We start from the raw sequence: 19,435 nt of genomic DNA on the forward strand, positions 1-19,435 counted from the left end.
CTTGGTGGGGGAGGGAGAGAGGGAGAGAAAGAGGGAGTGTTTCTGCCCCTTCTATGACAAATAGCTGCAATGCATTCGTAGGAAGCATTTTGATGTTACTACTTTGTAAACCTAAGTCTATAAGGAAAGTGTATGAGAAAGTTGAACAGTCCAGCAAATCCACTTATCTAAAATCTTTTAGACATCTTTCCTGTTTAAGAAATATCCTAGCCTATGAGCAATTCCTAACTAGGGTGAGATCCAGAAATTATTTTTTTTTAGTCTCAGTTGCAGCAGGAAGACACATATGTGCCCTTGGCCTTCCTACTGTAGAACTTCAGTTGCTGAGAGCAACATGAAGAATGTGTTCATACCAAAGGTGCCAGCACAACCTCAGGGACCAAATCACCTCAGGACTTAAGGTTCCAAGCCCTGCTCATACTTGCTTCTCTCCTCAACTCAATTCCTTCACCAACAACTCTGCTCAAGTCATAGTGCTGTTATGAATATTAAGTAGATTACTGTATTTAGATCATGAAGTTTAAACCCAGTAGTCATTAGACATGGGAGGTTATCTAAATCTGAATACATTTAAATTAAGCCCAAAACCACCTCAAATGCTCAATCTTCATAAAATGCTGGTGGTGATCTTTCTAGATAAAGAGAATTCTACCACTGCTGAAAGTTTTACTGAAAAGTGTTTATGATTCAGGAAATGCTTCTTGGTATTCTGTAAACACCTAAATGATAATTGCTACTATTTCTTTATTATTTTTATTTTTTGCTGCCAGGGACATTACTGAGGGTGGTTGTCTGTACAACAAATGGAACACTTCCCATGGCCTTTTTTTTGGTCTTTTATTTTTTTTTTCCCCTATTTTATTTGATAGGACAGAGAAAATTTGAAAGGGGAGGGAAAGGCAGAAAGGGAGAGAAAAAGACAGACACCTTCATTACCTTAAAGCATTATATATGGAACACTGACAAAAAAACATAGGATAAGAGGGATACAACGCCACACAATTCCCACCACCAGAACTCCATATCCCATCCCCTCCCCTGATAGCTTTCTTATTCTTTATCCCTCTGGGAGTATGGACCCAAGGTCATTGTGGGAGGCAGAAGGTGGAAGGTCTGGCTTCTGTAATTGCTTCCCCACTGAACATGCGTGTTGGCAGGTCGATCTATACTCCCAGCCTGCCTCTCTTTCCCTACGACCCCTTTGCCCTCCCTCTGCCGAGTTCTTTGGTGCAATACACCACCTGCCAAAGTTTTACTTTGTGTTTTCCCTTTCTGTTGTTGTTTCTTAACTTCTAAGAACAAGTCATTATTAGAAATGTATTAACAATTTGAGACCACTGTTAAAATTCAGTCTGATTACACTTTTCAAGTCTTAAATGCTTAGATTGAAGGAACATATACTCAGACTATGGTCTGTGCATTAAAAAGTGTGAGACATTCAATCAGTTTCTCCCCTCTCCTCTTAAGCAAATAGAGATTTATGAGACTACAAGTTAATAGTAATGTACATCAACACCATTCCCACTGTTTCCCTATCCCTCTTCCCTCGCCCCCACCCCAGTGAAGCTGAACATGTACTCTCACCCTCCACCCAGAGATTTTTACTTTGGTGCCCTATTCCAAATTCAGGCAGATTCTGCTTTGAGTTTCCCTTTCTGTTCTTCTTTCTCAACTTCTGTTTATGAGTGGGATTATCCCATATTCATCTTTGTCTTTCTGACTTAGCTCACTTAACATAACTCCTTCTAACTCCATTCAAGATGGGTCAGAGAAGGTGGTGGGTTCATTGCTCTTAATAGCTGCGTAGTATTCCATTGTGTAAATATATCACAACTTTCTCAGCCATCTACCTGTTGTTGGCCATCTGGGTTGCTTCCCATATTTATCCTTCTCTTTCTGGCTGATCTCACTTCACATGATTCCATCAACCTCCATCCAAGATGAGGTGAAAAGGTGAATTCATCACTTTTTTAAAATTTTATTTATTGGCAGATTAATGTTTTACAGTTGACACTAAAATGAATTCACCATTCTTAATAGCTGAGTAGTATTCCATTGTATATCTAGACCATAACTTGCTCAGCCACTGACCTGTTGTTGGACACCTGGGTTGCTTCCAGATTTTGGCTATTAAAAATTGTGCTGCTAAGAACATAAGTGTACACAGATCTTTTTGGATGGGTGTTGTTGGGTTCCTTAGGATCTATCCCCAGAAGAGGATAGGGCAGGTCTACTTCTAGCCTTCTGAGAGTTCTCCAGACTGCTCTCCGCAGGGGCTGGACCAATTTACATTCCCACAATATTTAAGTTGTGGATTGGGAAAAGAACCAGGAAGAGACAGGACACAAATCATCCACTACCACTCATTCCAAGCTGCGGTTGTTTAAAGAGAGCTCACTAGCTTGAATCAGTATGTGCTGGCTATCTTTGTGGTAAGAGACAGAAGTTAGAATATAATGGGACACAGTGCTAAAACCTCTGAAGCATTTTCACAAGTCTTCTCATTTCTTAATCAAGAAATCAGCTGAAATGTAAAGCATTAATTCCACAATAAAGAAATTAAAAAAAAAGAGATCAGCTGAGATAGGTAGTGACAATGCTAATAAGTTTACTTTGCACACTGGCTTAAAGTCACATACCTTTTTAGCAGATACAGAAAAAAACTCAATGATTAAGATAAATACAAAACACACTAGATACCAAATAACTTTCTTAATACATAATTATAAATAATATATAATTATATTAGGATAATATAAACACTATACAAGGCAAAGTCCTTGAATACCATATCACAGGAAAACAATTCCATTACTTTAATAGAATTCTAGTATTCTACTAGAATATGGTGTGACATATTTTAATTTCAACTACATTACTGACAGGATTCCTTCCAAAAAGAAAAAACATAAGTTTTTTTTTTTTTGTTGTTGTTGTTGTTTTTTGCCCAGGCTTTTAGAAACACCATGTAACGAAACCTTGTACACCAACTGTTACTTCTGACTTTGCAAGAGGTGCTCTGAGCACCATCAGGATTTACTCCACTTAGCTCCATTCTCAAAGAGCACTTCTGGCTTGTTTCATGTTGGGGCTAAAATAAGCCTCAGGGAGACAGCAGCCTGATGGATAGAGAGGGCTTATCTCCTGGTACCAACAACATTCCAAGAAACAAACAGCAATTTGAGAAGCAGCTGAAGCACCTGAAACCCTCCCAGGTGCTAGCTGGGAGAAGGTAGGAAGCTAGTGAGAAGGGCACATGGCCACCAGACTGAATCAAATCTTACATGACATATATATCACTATTAGAAGAAAATAAATGATACTTTTAATGTTCATAATAACTGGTTCTATTACTGTAGTTCAGGAAAATGAACAAACACATACTACTGTAAAGACCCCCTATGTTGTATGACATATATTTGCTTTCCCTTTTAATTTTTTATTAGTGAACTTCTTCTTCTAGCGTTTGCCCATTAGTGAACTAATAATGATTAACAAGACTGTAAAGTAACAGGGGAACAGTTCCACATAGCTCCCACCACCAGAGCTTCCTGTCCCATTCCCTCCACTGGAAGTTTCCCTGTTCCTTATCCTTTTGGGAGTATGGACCCAAACTCTTAATTTTTAAAAGTTTATTCTTTTTAAAAAAAAAAATCTTTTAATTTTATTAATTTATTATTGGACAGTCAGAGAGAAATTTAGAAGGGAGGGGAAACTGAGGGAAAGTGACAGAGAGACCCCTGCAGCTCTGCTTCACCACTTGTGAAGCTTTCCCCCTGCAGGTAGGGACCAGGGGCTTGACCTCAGGTTCTTATGCACTGTGAGTGCTTAATCAGCCACACCATCACCTGGCCCCCTGGACAAAAGTTCTCTGTAGGGGGCAGAAGGTGGAGTTCTGGCTTCTGTAATTGCTTCTCCACTGGACATGGGTGTTGGCAGATGGATCCACACCCCCAGCCTGTCTCTGTCTTTCCCTAGTGGGGCAGGGCTCTGGGAAAGGGAGGCTCCAAGACACATTGATGAGGTTGTCTGCCCAGGGAGGTCAGGATGGTGTCAAGGTAGTGTCTGCAATTTGGTGGAAACATTTCTTTTTAAAAAAGAAATTTTGGTATTTTTTCAAATGAGGCTAATATTATATACAATACCTAAAGATATGACAGTTGAATAGTTTAACTATAAATTCTTAAGAATAGAGAAAAGTATTTTGAGCTGCACTTCCTCAAAGTATTCACTCAACTATGAAAGAAAACACCAAAAGTTATTCATGAGTTATTCATGAGTTATTCATGTTACTCACAGACAGTAACTCAGCGGGCAGAGTGCATGCCTTCGGAAGGTGATGGGCCAATTTCAGTACCACCAGGGAGCACCATGGACAGTACTACGGGACTCTGGATGGTGCAGTAGTGTCCTGTTCTCCTCCCCCCCTCTTGAAAACTAGAGTGAAAGCCAAGCTGGTGAGATGGCTCTGAGGGTTAGCTATCATACATATGTGAGGCTATGAATTCATTCCTTGGCATAACACTAAAAAAGTTAATTCTTGAGTCATCACTTTTTCTGTTTTGACTTAGTTATCTCTAGTGGGATGCTTCGCTGCAATCAAGTGGTATGTGTTAAAAAAGTAATATGTGTGTGTGTGTTTGTGTGTTGTTGTTGTTTTTGTATTTCTCACTCCTGGCTTCATGCTTAAGATTCTGACCAGTACTTTCTGAGGACAGCACCATAAACCAGAGCTGAGCAGTGCTCTGGTAAAAAAAAAAAAAAAAAAAGACAGCACTGAGAACACTACATCTCCTTGGCACCTCAACCTCCATCCACCCCCTCCACATACACTCTCACCCTCAAGAGTCTTTTGCAGACACCTGTCACAGGAAGAGGAGAAACTGTACCTTGTTAACCACAGTAAACCATTAACACTCCAACAAAATTATTTTGTAAAAAAAAATTAGATCATCCCTTCAAACTCTTAAGAAACATCCCTGGCCTTTCCTAATGGCCTCCTGTTGCCTATTCAACTTTTTATTTAATTCAAAATATCCATTCAGATATTTGAACTTGATCAAAGAAACAACTTCTCCTTTGGAGAACTTTCTGGGCAGCGTTGAAAGTTAGTTTGAAAGAACTGTTTTCATGCCATCAATTTTCAGTCTTTTTTTAATATTGATTTATTTTATTTTTCTCTTTTGTTGCCCTTGTTTTTTTTATTGTAGTTATTATTGCTGTTGTTGTTGTCATCGTTGTTGATAGGACAGAGAGAAATGGAGAGAGGAAGGGAAGACAGAGAGGGGGAGAGAAAGACAGACACCTGCAGACCTGCTTCACTGCTTGTGAAGCAACTCCCCTGCAGGTGGGGAGCTGGGGGCTCAAACAGGGATCCTTACGCTGGTCCTTGCGCTTCGCGCCATGTGTGCTTAACCCACTGCGTTAACGCCCGACTACCTCAATTTTCAGTCTTAACTGGAAAGCCCTATGACCTCACATCAATTAAATGAGGTTCAGAGATTGAGAATGTGGAAAAGCCAGAATTTAAGCAAAGGCTTTTCTTTATTGTCCATTTTTAGGCATATTTTAACTAGCTTTGTCTGCCTATTTTACAGATGATATTAAATGCAGCAATTCCGTACACTCATCAAGAATCTTTTGTATCTTCATTTGATTAAGCATGTTATTAGGACTGAGCAAAAGCCTTAGCTGTGAACTTAATAAGCAGACAACTATTTTTCAGTTCTAGTCTCTAAAAATGGATTAATTTTACAGTGAACTTCACCATTTTATGCACTGATATCAGGACTCATTAGCTCTGCTGCCAAACAGTAGGGGAAAAACCCAAATTCAGATGCTTTAATATACATTAGTTATGGTGGTGAAAAATCTTACATAAAAGGAGATTAAAACGAGTGAATAAATGTCTTTAATGATATATTAATATACAGACCAGGCCCAATATCAGAAGGAGCAAAGAGTTTACTGCATTACTGAACACTCAAATCATTTCAGTGATTTAAGCCCTATTAGCCATGTCTGATGCCACTAAGGTCTAGGTGTTCATTAATCCTAGCAGAAATAAGTGTTGGGGCCAGGCAATGCACCTGGTTGAATGCACATGCTACGACGTACAAGGATCCAGGTTCAAGTCCCTGGTCTCCACCTGCAGTGGGGAAACTTCACAAGTGGGGAAGCAGGGCTGCACCACCTCTCAATTTCTGTCTCTACCCTATAAATACATTTAAAATAACTAAAATGAATTATCAGTGGTAAGACTGGGGTTGTGAAACAGGCTTTTCAACAGTCTGTACTATTTCCCTGCACATTAGCACTGCTATGTTGCCGTCTGTCTTCTCTGCAGCCTCCTGATTTTCTTTCATTGAAAGTGTCAACTTATCTCCCCTTTCTCTATCAATACTCCACACAGGGGAAGTACTTGCTCTAAACAGGGACTCTGATAGGCAAATAATTCCCATGCATTTTCAGAAACATTTCACTGCACTTCTTTTTCCTTCTTCCTCCTCCTCCTCCTTCACTGGAATAATGCGTTTCTCAGAGGCCCGAACCCCTAGAAGTACCTGTCTGGGCACATTTGAAATAGGGAGTCTGAGACACTCCCTAGTTCTCTGAAAGCTACAAGAACTCTTCCATAAACACACTGCGAGGCCCACTGCCTAGCCTTCACTTAAACTAAGGGAGTGAAAAAGACAGAGGCATTCTTCAAAATTAGTTCTATGAAATATTGCCCTTCACCCCAAACCAGAGACTTTTTACTGGAAACTTTCTATAGTGAAATAACTTCAGGAAATGGCTAGAATCTACCGTTGCAAAGTTACAACGCACAAAAACGTAGTAAAAACTTTAAAACATACATTTTGTAAGTCAAGCACTGCCCAAACTTATATGACTACAAAGCCTTTTTTCCTACACTCTTTAACATCCTGATTAATAAGTATAAAGGAATACATTATTTAATAAAAAAGGAAACATTGACAAAACCATAGGATAAGAGGGCTACAACTCCACAGAATTCCCACCACCAGAACTCTGTATACCTTTCCCTCTCCCCCAATAGCTTTTCTATTCTTTATTGCTCTGGGAGCAAGGACACAGGGTCATTATGGGGTGCAGAAGGTGGGAGGTCTGGCTTCTGTGATTGGGTGTTGGCAGGTCGATCTATAATCCCAGCCTGTCTCTCTCTTTCCCTAGTGGGGTGGGGCTCTGGGGAAGCGGGCTCCACAACTAATACCACTAAAACCACACTGAAACATATCATACTTTTGAATAAAACCCAACAGTTAATACCTACAATATACTTTAATGATTTTTTACAAATGACCCATGAAACTCAGTCTCAATGTAAGACAGACCTGTTAGCAGTTCTATGCAGTTACACTTACTGGTAATCTTAAGAGACATATATTGAGCAGTAATTCAATTAGTACAATACTGCAACCAGATACTACACTCTCTGTGTACAAATTTAAGTGCTTCCAAAGTAACCTTAATCTGGGAACAACTGTAAGAAATTAATGAAACAAAGGAACAGAAATTGCCACTAATAGCAGAAACTTCATTCTGGGGCTTAATGTCGACTTCTTTTGTTTAATTTTCAAACCTGCACAATACTGGAGAAACTACTGGCAGAAATGTATCAGGAGACTGCATGTCACTTCAGCTGAGAGCTAGAGAAGAGGTGCAGGTTAAGGACTCCAGCACTTCCTTCTGATTCCATTCCTCTACCGTCCCTACCTTCTTGCTCTTCCACTAACAACTGCATTTCTTTCATGATCTCAACTAAAATCTTCTATCTTCAAATGGCATAAGTCCTAAATTAATTTTCCTCCTTCCTCTGTTGTCAATATTTCAAAGTATGGGGTGGGTTTTTACATTCAGTCTATAGGATCATATCTAACAAGCACATCTTCTGGCCTGGAACTTCCTCCAGATACAATAAAATAAATTAGTGGTTTTTCAAGTGAGACATTCTTTCTAAATGTGGCTTAAGTGAGAACTGAACTCTCAATGTGTCAAACACCATGGATAGCAATGTTAGTGTAGTGAATGCTAAGGTGCCTGAAGTAAGCCTGAGAAAGGACTGTGCTGGGCGGACGAGAAGCTCACTTGGATAGTGAGCCTGCTTTGCCTGGGCCCAACCCAGATCCAAGTCTGGCCCCTACTTCACTGAAGCAGGTTTTGGTGATCTAGTACCCTCCACTCTGTCTTTCTATCTCTGTCTCTTTTTATCTGAAAAAGTTGGCCTGGAGCAATGACACCTCAGAGACAACAATGGGGGGGGAAGACTAGAGAGGGAGGGAGAGAGGGGAGAAGAGGGACAGGGAGGAGGGGGGAGGTGAGAGAGAGGAAGGAGGAAAGAAATTTAAAAAATTTTAAAAAAGCAAAGTTTACCAACTGACAGAGGGAGAGTGAAGGGTTAGGAGGCACAGGGAACTTGGACTGGCATAAGGATCCCGTTTCAAACCCCAGGCTCCCCACCTGCAGGGGGGTTGCTTCACAGGCAGTGAACCAGGTCTGCAGGTGTCTGTCTTTCTCTCCTCCTCTCTCTGTCCTATCCAGCAACAATGACAGCAGTAACAACAATAATAATAACAACAATGATAAACAACAAGGGCAACAAAAAAAGGGGAGAAGTTGGTCTCCAGAAGCAGTAGAGTCGTAGTACAGGTACCAATCCCCAGCAATAACCCTGGAGACAAAAAAAAAAAAAGGAGGCACAGGGAAGTGATAGGTTAAAAACATTCTAAACTAGTTGCATAATGGCAAGGCTGAGGTAAACTACACCTTTGACCCACCTCATTCTTTTATTGAATGTGAGACTCTGTGGTTTCAAGCTTACAGAAGGTATATTTCCACTCTTCTAATTCTCAGAACATTATTTATAAAAAAGCAGGTTAAATGTGCAGGCTAGCTTATCAAGTACAACCCACGCTACACAGGACATCATACATGAACAAACTCAGAAGCAATATCAGCAGATCCCTCTAGCTCCTAACTGCTCCTACTAGGTTAAGAAGAAAAATACTGTCCGTTTCCCTCCCCAGGGTTTTGATAAGATTATCATAAACATAAAACACTGACTCAAAAAACAATTATGTGGCAGCATTCAGTGCAAATAATTGGATTATCTGGGGATATTTATAAGAAGGAATAAAGTATGCACCATGATTTATGAAATACAAACAAAATGATAAATTAAGAGTATATAAATGTTCTGGATTTTCCAATAAATTAACATGTTGAAACAACACACAATGAAATAATAATATATACGTAAAATTTGATAATTTAAGATTTAAAGTCTATTAAAGCAAAATCACACAAATAATAAGAACACCAGCATGCATAGATGTCAGACTTTAGTTACTTTGCTAAACTCTGGGGTCAGACTGCTGCTCAGAAAGCACGAAGGATGTGCCGCTTATTACTGACTGCCAGTGAGATGTGAAACTAGTCTAAACCTGTTAGGTTGTTAACATTTCTTTTGCTATGTCCCTTCTTTTCTGTAAGAATAAAGGTTATTTTTCAAAATTGAGCAGGTTAGCTCACTTGGAAGAGTATGCTTGCTTTGTCATGAGCAAAACACAGGTTCAGCCCTAGCCCTCTAGCATACTGAATGAATCTTCGCTGTTTGAGTATCTTACTCTCTGTCTCCCTGCTTCTGCCTCCATCTGCCTGAGAAAGTTAGCCTGGAGCAGCGACATCCACTGACAACTTTAAAAAATGCCGCATCCATTTCATGTAAAAGTAACACAAAGAGAACCCTAGCCACCATGATAAAGCTGATCTGACTGCTATCTTAGATAAGTATCACTTCCTCAATCACTCAGCATATATCATGCAACTATGCCCCCTTGAATTATTAACCCTCTCCCAATAGTTTAGTTTACTTTGTATTACACAACAGCTAATAAATAGACTTTCTGCTATTCTTTGCTAAATGTGTGTGTCTGTCTCTTCAAACCTGTTAGTAACTCCTTTTTTTTAAGATGGGGGGGAGCTACCACAAAACAGCCTTACCTCTTATGAAACTTCCTCTCAGCATGAGCTACCACAGGCAGCCTGGGATTTTGTCCTCAGCTCTGGGCTTAGCAGAGAGTGTGTTCTACAACTCTGAGCAGCCTTGGGTGTAACAGGGCCTTGTTTATTCACTTCCTAATATTCACATCCAGAAGCATGGGCCGCATAGTGAGAAGTCAGTGGAACATTAGGCTGTTGAAAGTCCGATATTCAGAACACTACTCTGTTCTGAATATGAAAGAGAAAAGGTTTTCCATGGCTTAATAGACCCTATCTGCATGCCACTTAGTAGTTCATAAAGCACTCTTCATCACATGTGTGGCCTCATGACTGAAGGCCCCCAGGATCCTGCAGACTCCCTGCAGTCTGCTGCAATGTTATAGAGTCTGACTGCCATATGGCCCATTCACTCTGAAAGTGTGTAGGAAGTGATGGCAGGCTATGTGGGAATTGGCTTTTAATAGTACTCCTTTATATTAATAATATCAGCAATAATACTTCCAGTAATATTTGCAATAATACTCCCTTTAACAAACAAAAAGGTATTTATTTTTAATTCTGGATTATGATAGAGCTGGGAACTGCACCTGGGACCTCTGGAGGATCAGGCATGAGAGTCTGGTGTACACACAGTTGTTTACTAAGTATTTATTCAGTGAATATTCGAAGACAAAAAGGCAACCTGCCCCATAACACCCCCTCTACAAATTAATTAGTGAAAAACAGTCCGCTTTACTTGTATTTTTCTAAGTCTTAGAGCACTGAAATCAATACTGATTCCAAATAAATCTTGAGGCACTGTAAAATAAAGTAGGTCTATTTTCTCAAAAGAAAAGAAGAGCAGCCGAGAGCTTCAGCTGAAGGCCAGAGGGACTCCCAGGTCACTGAGCATGGTGACACGTGCACTTAGCCAGGTGTGCCACCACCCAGCCCCAGTCTCCTTTCTTTAAGGCAGTGGCTTTTGCTCCTGGACACACATTGGAATATGCAGTCTAAAACTACAGATACCACAATCTACCTAAAAGAGTCAGAATCTCCTTAGTTGGGTGGGGACTGGTGAGCTCTAGGAATCATCTGGAGTGAAAAACCTCTGACTAGGCACTTTGTTATCCAGTTGCAAATGCCCCACCATGGAACCAATTTTATATTTCCCTATGGAAGACATATTCACAGTGCCAGGACTAACAATTACAGTAGCTAAAAAAAAAAAAAAATCAGAATCTTAGACACTGAATAAGTTTGGATATAAGCAGATATTCCTAAGTACAAAAATTAGACTTGAAAAATATTAACCATCAAAAAAGGGGAAAAAATAACTCAAAATCAAACAAACAAACAAAAAAAAATCACCAAACATGTAACACACAGTGCTCATTAATACATGGCATAGATATTAACACATCTTAAATTGTACCTTTTCCTGAATAGTAGCCAATTTTGTCAAGCATTTACTTTTTAAAAAGTTTCCCATAGACATAATAAGAAATGGCAAATAAAGAAACCCGAAGTACAAGACATTCTATTACACAGGTACATGAAATCAGTTCAATGGGGGAGTTTCCACTGCTCAGAGGACAAAGGGCTTCTCAGAATCATTACTGCAATCATATTGCTCACTTCTTACTCAACACAGTACTGCTGAAAGGATGTCTCTACGTTCCCACCTTAGCTGACCTGGTGGTATTTCTGTGACAGCTGGAATCAACAGAGGCATGTTAGGTTTATGGAAAGACCAAAATGCCAACCTTTTTTGATTTTTACACTTCTTTTAAAACTGTTTAGTATTACCTGACTGTATGGATTCTGCAAGACATGTACCAGAGTTAAACTGGAAAATGAGTAACTAACTTTGTCTAAATCATACTTTAGTAAATACATTAATTTTTTTTAAAAGCCTTCAGCATTTTATGAAGCCCCATATTAGAAAGGAAGCTTAAAGTGAAATTTTTAAGACAAAAAAGTTGTCAGAAAATCAAAATAGGTGGGCATCTGGGAAAATACTTACGATTCCTATTCTAAGAACTTCCTGATTAGAAATTTATAGCTGCTATAGTAAGGAAAGGAAATATTAAAGGCTAGAAAAAAAACCTGTGTGTTTCTATCCCTACGTCAGTGAGCTGTAACCACACAAACCAAGTAAGTGGCATAGACTTACATGACTGATCGCAGACTGAACAGCCTTTATATAATGGTTCAGTTCTCGGTCCATCATAGCGAATTCAAGCATTGCCTTGTCCATACTGTATTCACCACTCACTTCAGCTGAAAGAAAAGGAAGCGACCATTACTTTTCATGTGTAGTATGACAACTAGAGAAAGTTACGCCAATAGAATCTCATGATAGTCAATGGTCTGAATGATTTCCTAGTCATACCACATACTGTTTTACAAGCTTTTCTAACACATATCTGCTCCACTAGAAATCAAAAGCATAGCCAGTAGAAGACTGAAAGGTGAAAAGGTTGGGTGACCTAAGACTGCAGAGTCCCAAACAGAGGCACTTTCTTGTAAGACCTTAGACCAATTCTGTCAGCCTCAGTTTCCTCACCTCTCAAAACAGCTCATACAGATATGCACATGAGCATCGAGGGTTTGCCAGAGATCACATACAGAAGGCCTTTCACTTGTGGTAGGCTGAGTTATGTAGAACAACCCCCTTTTGAAAACAAGTAAAATACTGTCAAGAGAAAAATGACTCTCCTTAAAAACAGAAGGTCATGAGACAGTAGGAGACAACCAGAGCAAGTTCTAGAGAACCTGGGGAGGCAGCAGCAACACAGAGCAATCTTCCCTCCCAGCTCCTCAACAGAAAGCTGACCTGGAAGCCATCCAGCCTCTGCTCCAGGCTTAACGGCAAGGAAGCTGGTCTCAGCCACTGAACAGGAAGAGCCAGGAAGAGTGTGGATGGAGGAGGGAGGGAGGGAGGGAGGGCAAGGGGGAAAGGGTGGGAAAGAAAGAAAATAAAGCTGTTTCTGAAGAACTGTGGCCATAAAGGAGTTGTCCAGGATTGAGGCTTAGCATCACTCACTGAGTGTCCAGGGAACCTAAGGTCTGACTTGGTGTGAGTTAGTATCACTCTGCTAATACCTACAAATACTCTCCTCCTGAGAAGACACTGTAACTCAAGTGATTCATATAAATACCTGCTGAGAGCAATTGCTAAACCTCCAGTAAACCACCAGATTGATAGGAGGAAAATGAAAAAATAAGAAAGTCTGAAAATCACAAGAAAACAAGCCACAACACTAAGAATCAGCAGCAGATACACAAATATTTCAGATTTCGGAATATGAGACAGTTAGGCTTACTATGTTTATATATTTAAAATGAGGGGCTGGAAAAGAGCTCATTAGGTAGAACACGTCTTTCATGTGTGAAACCTAGATTTGAGCCTTGGTGCCAGATCTGTAGAGAGAATGACAGCAGAGAAACTAAGAACGGGAGAATGGTGGAGTGGTATTGCTGTGTGTCTCCTCTCTGAGTTTCTCGCTCTGTGTCTCTCTGTCCTCATTCTCTAAGAAACATGCCTATGAGGCCAGTCAGTAGCAGAACTGTGCAAATACAAGGCTCTGGGTTCATTCTTGCATGGGCATCAACAAGTAAAATGGAACTGTGTTCAAAGTAGAACACAATAAGATGTAATTACTAGATTTAAAAGGTGAGCTATTATTGTAAAGGTGTTTTTTCACTGATTTTTAATTCTCTAAACAGAAAACAAATCATGAAAACACAGAAATACAGGTTAAAGCAGTCTCTAACATTATGAAAGCTGAGAGAGTAAAATGAGACTGATTTACTCAGGTCCCACCTGGGAATGCACAAATTAGTCTCTCTCCACTCAAACGCCTTGGCTCGGACAAATCTAAGTACTTCATGTCTACTCTGAAGGAAAGGCAGGACAGGCTACCCCAATGTCAGGAAATAATGTAATGTGGCTCTTCAGAATGGTTTTCCTAGACTTTAACATCATGTTTAACTTATATAATAATCAGTATACCTCAGGTTAATCTGCTTCTGTCAGAAAACATCACACAAAGAACATGTATCTCAATATAAAATTTTGTTGAGTTTGGAAAGAGGGCACTTCTTTGAAAGGGAAAAAGAAAACCAAACAGAAACAAAACTTTACTTACCAAATTTTAAATACAACATTTCTAACCAAACGATATATGAGAAAGGTCTCAAGTCATATTCCAAATATCAATCATAGCCACCTGTCAAATAAGAGGACGTACGATTTGACTACTGCTGGCACCAGCAGCTTCAGTTATATGAGCAGTTAGCAACTGGTGATTAAAAATAAGCAACTGAATGAAACTATCTGCTTGATGGTTGGGAAGAGACGTTTAAATAATTTATGCCGCAGTATGACTATTTATGTCATTTATAGATATTCCAGTACATTCAGCTATTTCAGCAACTTGTTTAGCAGAGCTGTGATTTATAGACTCAGTTTCACATAACCCTTGTCTAGTTAAAAATAATAGTGATTGTTTTATTTTTTTGTTAGAATCAGTATATTTATGTTTTCTTAATATTCTATTTATTTATTTATTTATTTATTTATTTATTTATTTTCAGTAGACCAATTTCTCTCCTCTCCGTGTGTTACAAACTCCTTGAGAGGCTGCTTCTGTCACGTATTTCTCATCTTACAGAGAAATTCCTATCACCCGCCCAAGCTGATTTCCACCCAGGAAGATCTACCTGCAAACAAGCTCTGGCCCTCTCAACTTACATTGAAAATGGATTCCAGAAGAATTTAAAGACGAGTGCTGTCTTTGTTGATCTCACAGCAGCCTATGACACGGTTTGGCACCGTGGTCTCCTAGTCAAGCTCTCAAGATGCCTGCCTCCATGGGTGGCCAACACTATATCGTTTCTTCTCCAAAACAGAAGATTCCGGGTGCATCTTGGTGACAAGTCTAGCAGATGGAGACTTGTCTCAAGTGGCCTCCCCCAGGGCTCTGTTCTGGTTCCTACGCTATTTAATATTTACATCAATGACCTCCCAGAAACTTCTTCAAGGAAGTTCATCTACACCGATGACATCTGCTGTGCAACTCAGGCATCCAAGTTTGACATCCTCGAGGAAACACTCACGAAAGACATGTCTCTGATATCTGATTACTGTAAAAAATGGCGACTAATCCCTAGCACTGCAAAAACGGTATCATCTGTTTTCCATCTACACCATGCCTCGGCCTCGCGTGAGCTTAATGTGCAGCTTGGCGATACGAGAATCCGGCATGAAGCCCAGCCAGTCTATCTTGGCGTTACTCTCGATCGCACTCTGTCATTACACGAACATCTCATAAAAACTGCAGCAAAGGTGGGCGTGAGGAATAACATCATTGCAAGACTGGCCAGCTCCTCATGGGGCGCGAACGCTTCCACACTACGATCATCATCTCTGGCATTATGCTATTCCACTGCAGAATACTGTGCCCCAGTATGGTTCCGTAGCCCCCATGTCCACTTGGTCGATTCCAAATTATATTCCTCCATGAGGAATATAATTTCTGGAACCATCCGTTCCACCCCAGTTCTATGGCTGCCAGTTCTTAGCAACATCGCCCCGCCAGATATTCGTTGGGATGCGGCATCATCTAAGTTCATTTCCCACGTCTACGCTCGACCGGACCTGCCAATATACGCGGATATCTTCGCCCACCCTGTCCAACGCTTGATGTCTCGTCACCCAATCTGGTCCCCTATGCCTACACTGAACTTCTCTGTTCCAGACTCTTGGAAACAGAGTTGGCAGTCAGCTGAGGTAAAGAACAAACACCTCATCACAGACCCCTGCAAGCGTCAACCCAGCTTTGACCTAGCACGTTATGATTGGGCCCTCCTCAATCGCTATCGAACAGGCCATAACCGGTGCGCCGCTATATTCCATCGCTGGGGAGCCAGAGACGACCCGAACTGCCCTTGCGGCTACAGACAGACTATGACCCACATGGTCAACGACTGCCACCTCTCCAGATTCAAAGGAGGTCTCGAAACTTTACATCAGGCTCAACCTGACGCTGTTGACTGGCTACGGAAGAAGGGCAAATGCTAGAAGAAGAAGAAGTAGAAACAGAAGGAAGTTGAGAGGAAGGAGGAGAAGAGATAGGGACATCTCTGTTACTTTCACTGCTCATGAAGCCTCCCTCATACAGGGGGTTCCGGGGCCTTGAACCCAGGTCCTTGTACACTGCAATGCATGCTTTTTATAAGCCAGATGCACCACTGCCTGGCTCCACAAGCCAGTATATTTTATGATTATTGGATTATGAAACTCAGTTGATAAAAGTGGCTAAAATTGCTGACCCGAGCCAAGATAAGAGTGTACTAAATGCTGTTTACTAATCCAGGGAAGCATCCTTCAGCAAACAGAAACTCAAAGGACCAGTCAGGTGGTACAGTCTTTGAAGTATAAGAAATGAATATTTTCTAGGGGCTTATATGGCTAAATCTGGTGTTGGCAATCACCCCCTGGGAATAAATGAAAACGTGTGTGTGTGTGTGTGTGTGTGTGTGTGTGTGTCCTCAACATAGAAATGCCATGAAAGAGTTCAATAAACAAGACACAAAGGATAAAGATTCTCCTTCTCAAGACTCCATGAGCAAAGTTAAAATGTAAAGGAGATAGCAACTGCACATACAAAGGAGATGAGGGTGGCTGGCTCAGTGTCTGAGGGCATAAACACCAAGGACACCCTGCAGGGACCCACTCTGACTTACAAGCTGCCTCTCCTACAAGGTCCCAAAATGTTGAGACTTGCTCAAGAGTTACAGATAATAGTACAGCCTGAGGCACTAAAGGGAAAACACCAGAAGAGTTTGGGAAGCTAATTCCAAACAGAACTGAGCATCACACCCCACCTGGAAGTGATTCCAGTTAGATAACATTAGCTGAACTCTGCTGCAGACAAGGCTAGAAAGACCAGAGGCCCAGGACAGAGTGAGGAGCCCATCAAAGCATCTGAAAGAGACCCTGAGTGCTGTTGTGGAGGTCTGGCATCGGAATAACTCCTCGGCAGCACCTGAGGACACCCACGCGCAGTCACAGCCTACCACAGCCATCTTCCTTCTTTTATTTTTGTTGCCTGGTCTTCACACCAAGGCAATTCCAGGCTCCAGTGGCCCTTCGAATTAACAAAGAAGAAGAAAAAGAATTCCTGATAAAGGGTGATGACAGGGAGGGAAATAGAAGGGAAAACCGTCCCATTACCACCTCACCACGTGTGAAGCTTCTCCTAGCAGGGTGTTCCCATGCAAAGACCAGGGGCTCATACCCAGATCCTTGTACATGGTAAAGTACTGTGACAACTATTTGTAGATTTTTGTTGTTGCTGTCCTCAATTTTTAACTCTCCTGTTATTATATAACAATAACCTCTTCCATTGAGTGAAAAAAGCCAGAAGGAGAAGGACGGAGACCAGGTGGCCTCACTCACAAATGGACTCTAAGAAACAGAGCAGAAGCCAATAGGGTGAATCTTCAGTGGACTGTGGTCTCTATAGCAAATCTAGGGACTCAGACTGGAGAGGGAGGACACAGGGACACTCAGGGTTCATGTCCTTATGGGGGATGGTGGGAGGGAGGACACAGGGACACTCAGGGTCCATGTCCTTATGGGGGATGGTGGGAGGGAGCACACAGGGACACTCAGGGTCCATGTCCTTACGAGGAACGGTGGGAGGGAGGATACAGGGACACTCAGGGTTCATGTCCTTATGGGGGATGGTGGGAGGGAGGGCACAGGGACACTGAGGGTCCATGTCCTTACGGGGGACAGTGGGAGGGAGCACAGGGACACTCAGGGTCCATGTCCTTAAGGGGAACGGTGGGAGGGAAGACACAGGGACACTCAGGGTCCATGTCCTTATGGGGAACTGTCGGAGGGAGGACACAGGGACACTCAGGGTCCATGTCCTTACGGGGAACTGTGGGAGGGAGGACACAGAGACAATCAGGGTCCATGTCCTTATGGGGGACAGTGGGGGGGAGCACACAGGGACACTCAGGGTCCATGTCCTTACAGGGAACAGTGGGAGGGAGGACACAGGGACACTCAGGGTTCATGTCCTTATGGGGGATGGTGGGGAGGAGGACACAGGGACACTCAGGGTCCATGTCCCTATGGGGGACGGTGGGGAGGAGGACACAGGGACACTCAGGGTCCATGTCCTTATGGGGGACAGTGGGGGGGAGGACACAGGGACACTCAGGGTCCATGTCCTTATGGGGGACAGTGGGGGGGAGCACACAGGGACACTCAGGGTTCATGTCCTTATGGGGCATGGTGGGAGGGAGGACACAGGGACACTCAGGGTCCATGTCCTTATGGGGGACGGTGGGGAGGAGGACACAGGGACACTCAGGGTCCATGTCCTTATGGGGGACGGTGGGGAGGAGGACACAGGGACACTCAGGGTCCATGTCCTTATGGGGGACAGTGGGAGGGAGGACACAGGGACACTCAGGGTCCATGTCCTTATGGGGGACGGTGGGGAGGAGGACACAGGGACACTCAGGGTCCATGTCATTACAGGGGACGGTGGGGAGGGAGGACACAGGGACACTCAGGGTCCATGTCCTTATGGGGGATGGTGGGAGGGAGGACACAGGGACACCCAGGGTCCATGTCCTTACGGGGCACAGTGGGAGGACACAGGGACACTCAGGGTTCATGTCCTTACGGGGGACAGTGGGGAGGAGGACACAGGGGCACTCAGGGTCCATGTCCTTACGGGGGACAGTGGGGAGGAGGACACAGGGACACTCAGGGTCCATGTCCTTACGGGGGACGGTGGGAGGGAGGACACAGGGACACTCAGGGTCCATGTCCTTATGGGGGACGGTGGGGAGGAGGACACAGGGACACTCAGGGTCCATGTCCTTATGGGGGATGGTGGGAGGGAGGACACAGGGACACTCAGGGTCCATGTCCTTATGGGGGATGGTGGGAGGGAGGACACAGGGACACCCAGGGTCCATGTCCTTACGGGGCACAGTGGGAGGACACAGGGACACTCAGGGTCCATGTCCTTATGGGGGACAGTGGGGAGGAGGACACAGGGGCACTCAGGGTCCATGTCCTTACGGGGGACGGTGGGGAGGAGGACACAGGGATACTCAGGGTCCATGTCCTTACGGGGGACGGTGGGAGGGAGGACACAGGGACACTCAGGGTCCATGTCCTTACGGGGGACGGTGGGGAGGAGGACACAGGGACACTCAGGGTCCATGTCCTTATGGGGGATGGTGGGAGGGAGCACACAGGGACACTCAGGGTCCATGTCCTTATGAGGGACAGTGGGGGGGAGGACACAGGGACACTCAGGGTCCATGTCCTTATGGGGAATGGTGGGAGGGAGGACACAGGGACACTCAGGGTCCATGTCCTTATGGGGGATGG

At 42.8% G+C, this 19,435-nt stretch overlaps 1 protein-coding gene across 1 annotated transcript in view; it reads right to left on the bottom strand.

Annotated features, from left to right (window-relative positions):
- The window catches only part of NSMCE2 (NSE2 (MMS21) homolog, SMC5-SMC6 complex SUMO ligase), a 295,700-nt gene that overhangs the window by 212,057 nt on the left and 64,208 nt on the right, over nt 1–19,435 (bottom strand). The window contains exon 3 of the mRNA XM_060201567.1: nt 12,179–12,285. Coding sequence (XP_060057550.1) covers nt 12,179–12,285 — 107 coding nt within the window. The remainder of the gene's footprint in view (nt 1–12,178; nt 12,286–19,435) is intronic.

The sequence above is a fragment of the Erinaceus europaeus genome, chromosome 1 (genome assembly GCF_950295315.1).
Source record: "Erinaceus europaeus chromosome 1, mEriEur2.1, whole genome shotgun sequence".
NCBI classification, from domain to species: domain Eukaryota; kingdom Metazoa; phylum Chordata; class Mammalia; order Eulipotyphla; family Erinaceidae; genus Erinaceus; species Erinaceus europaeus.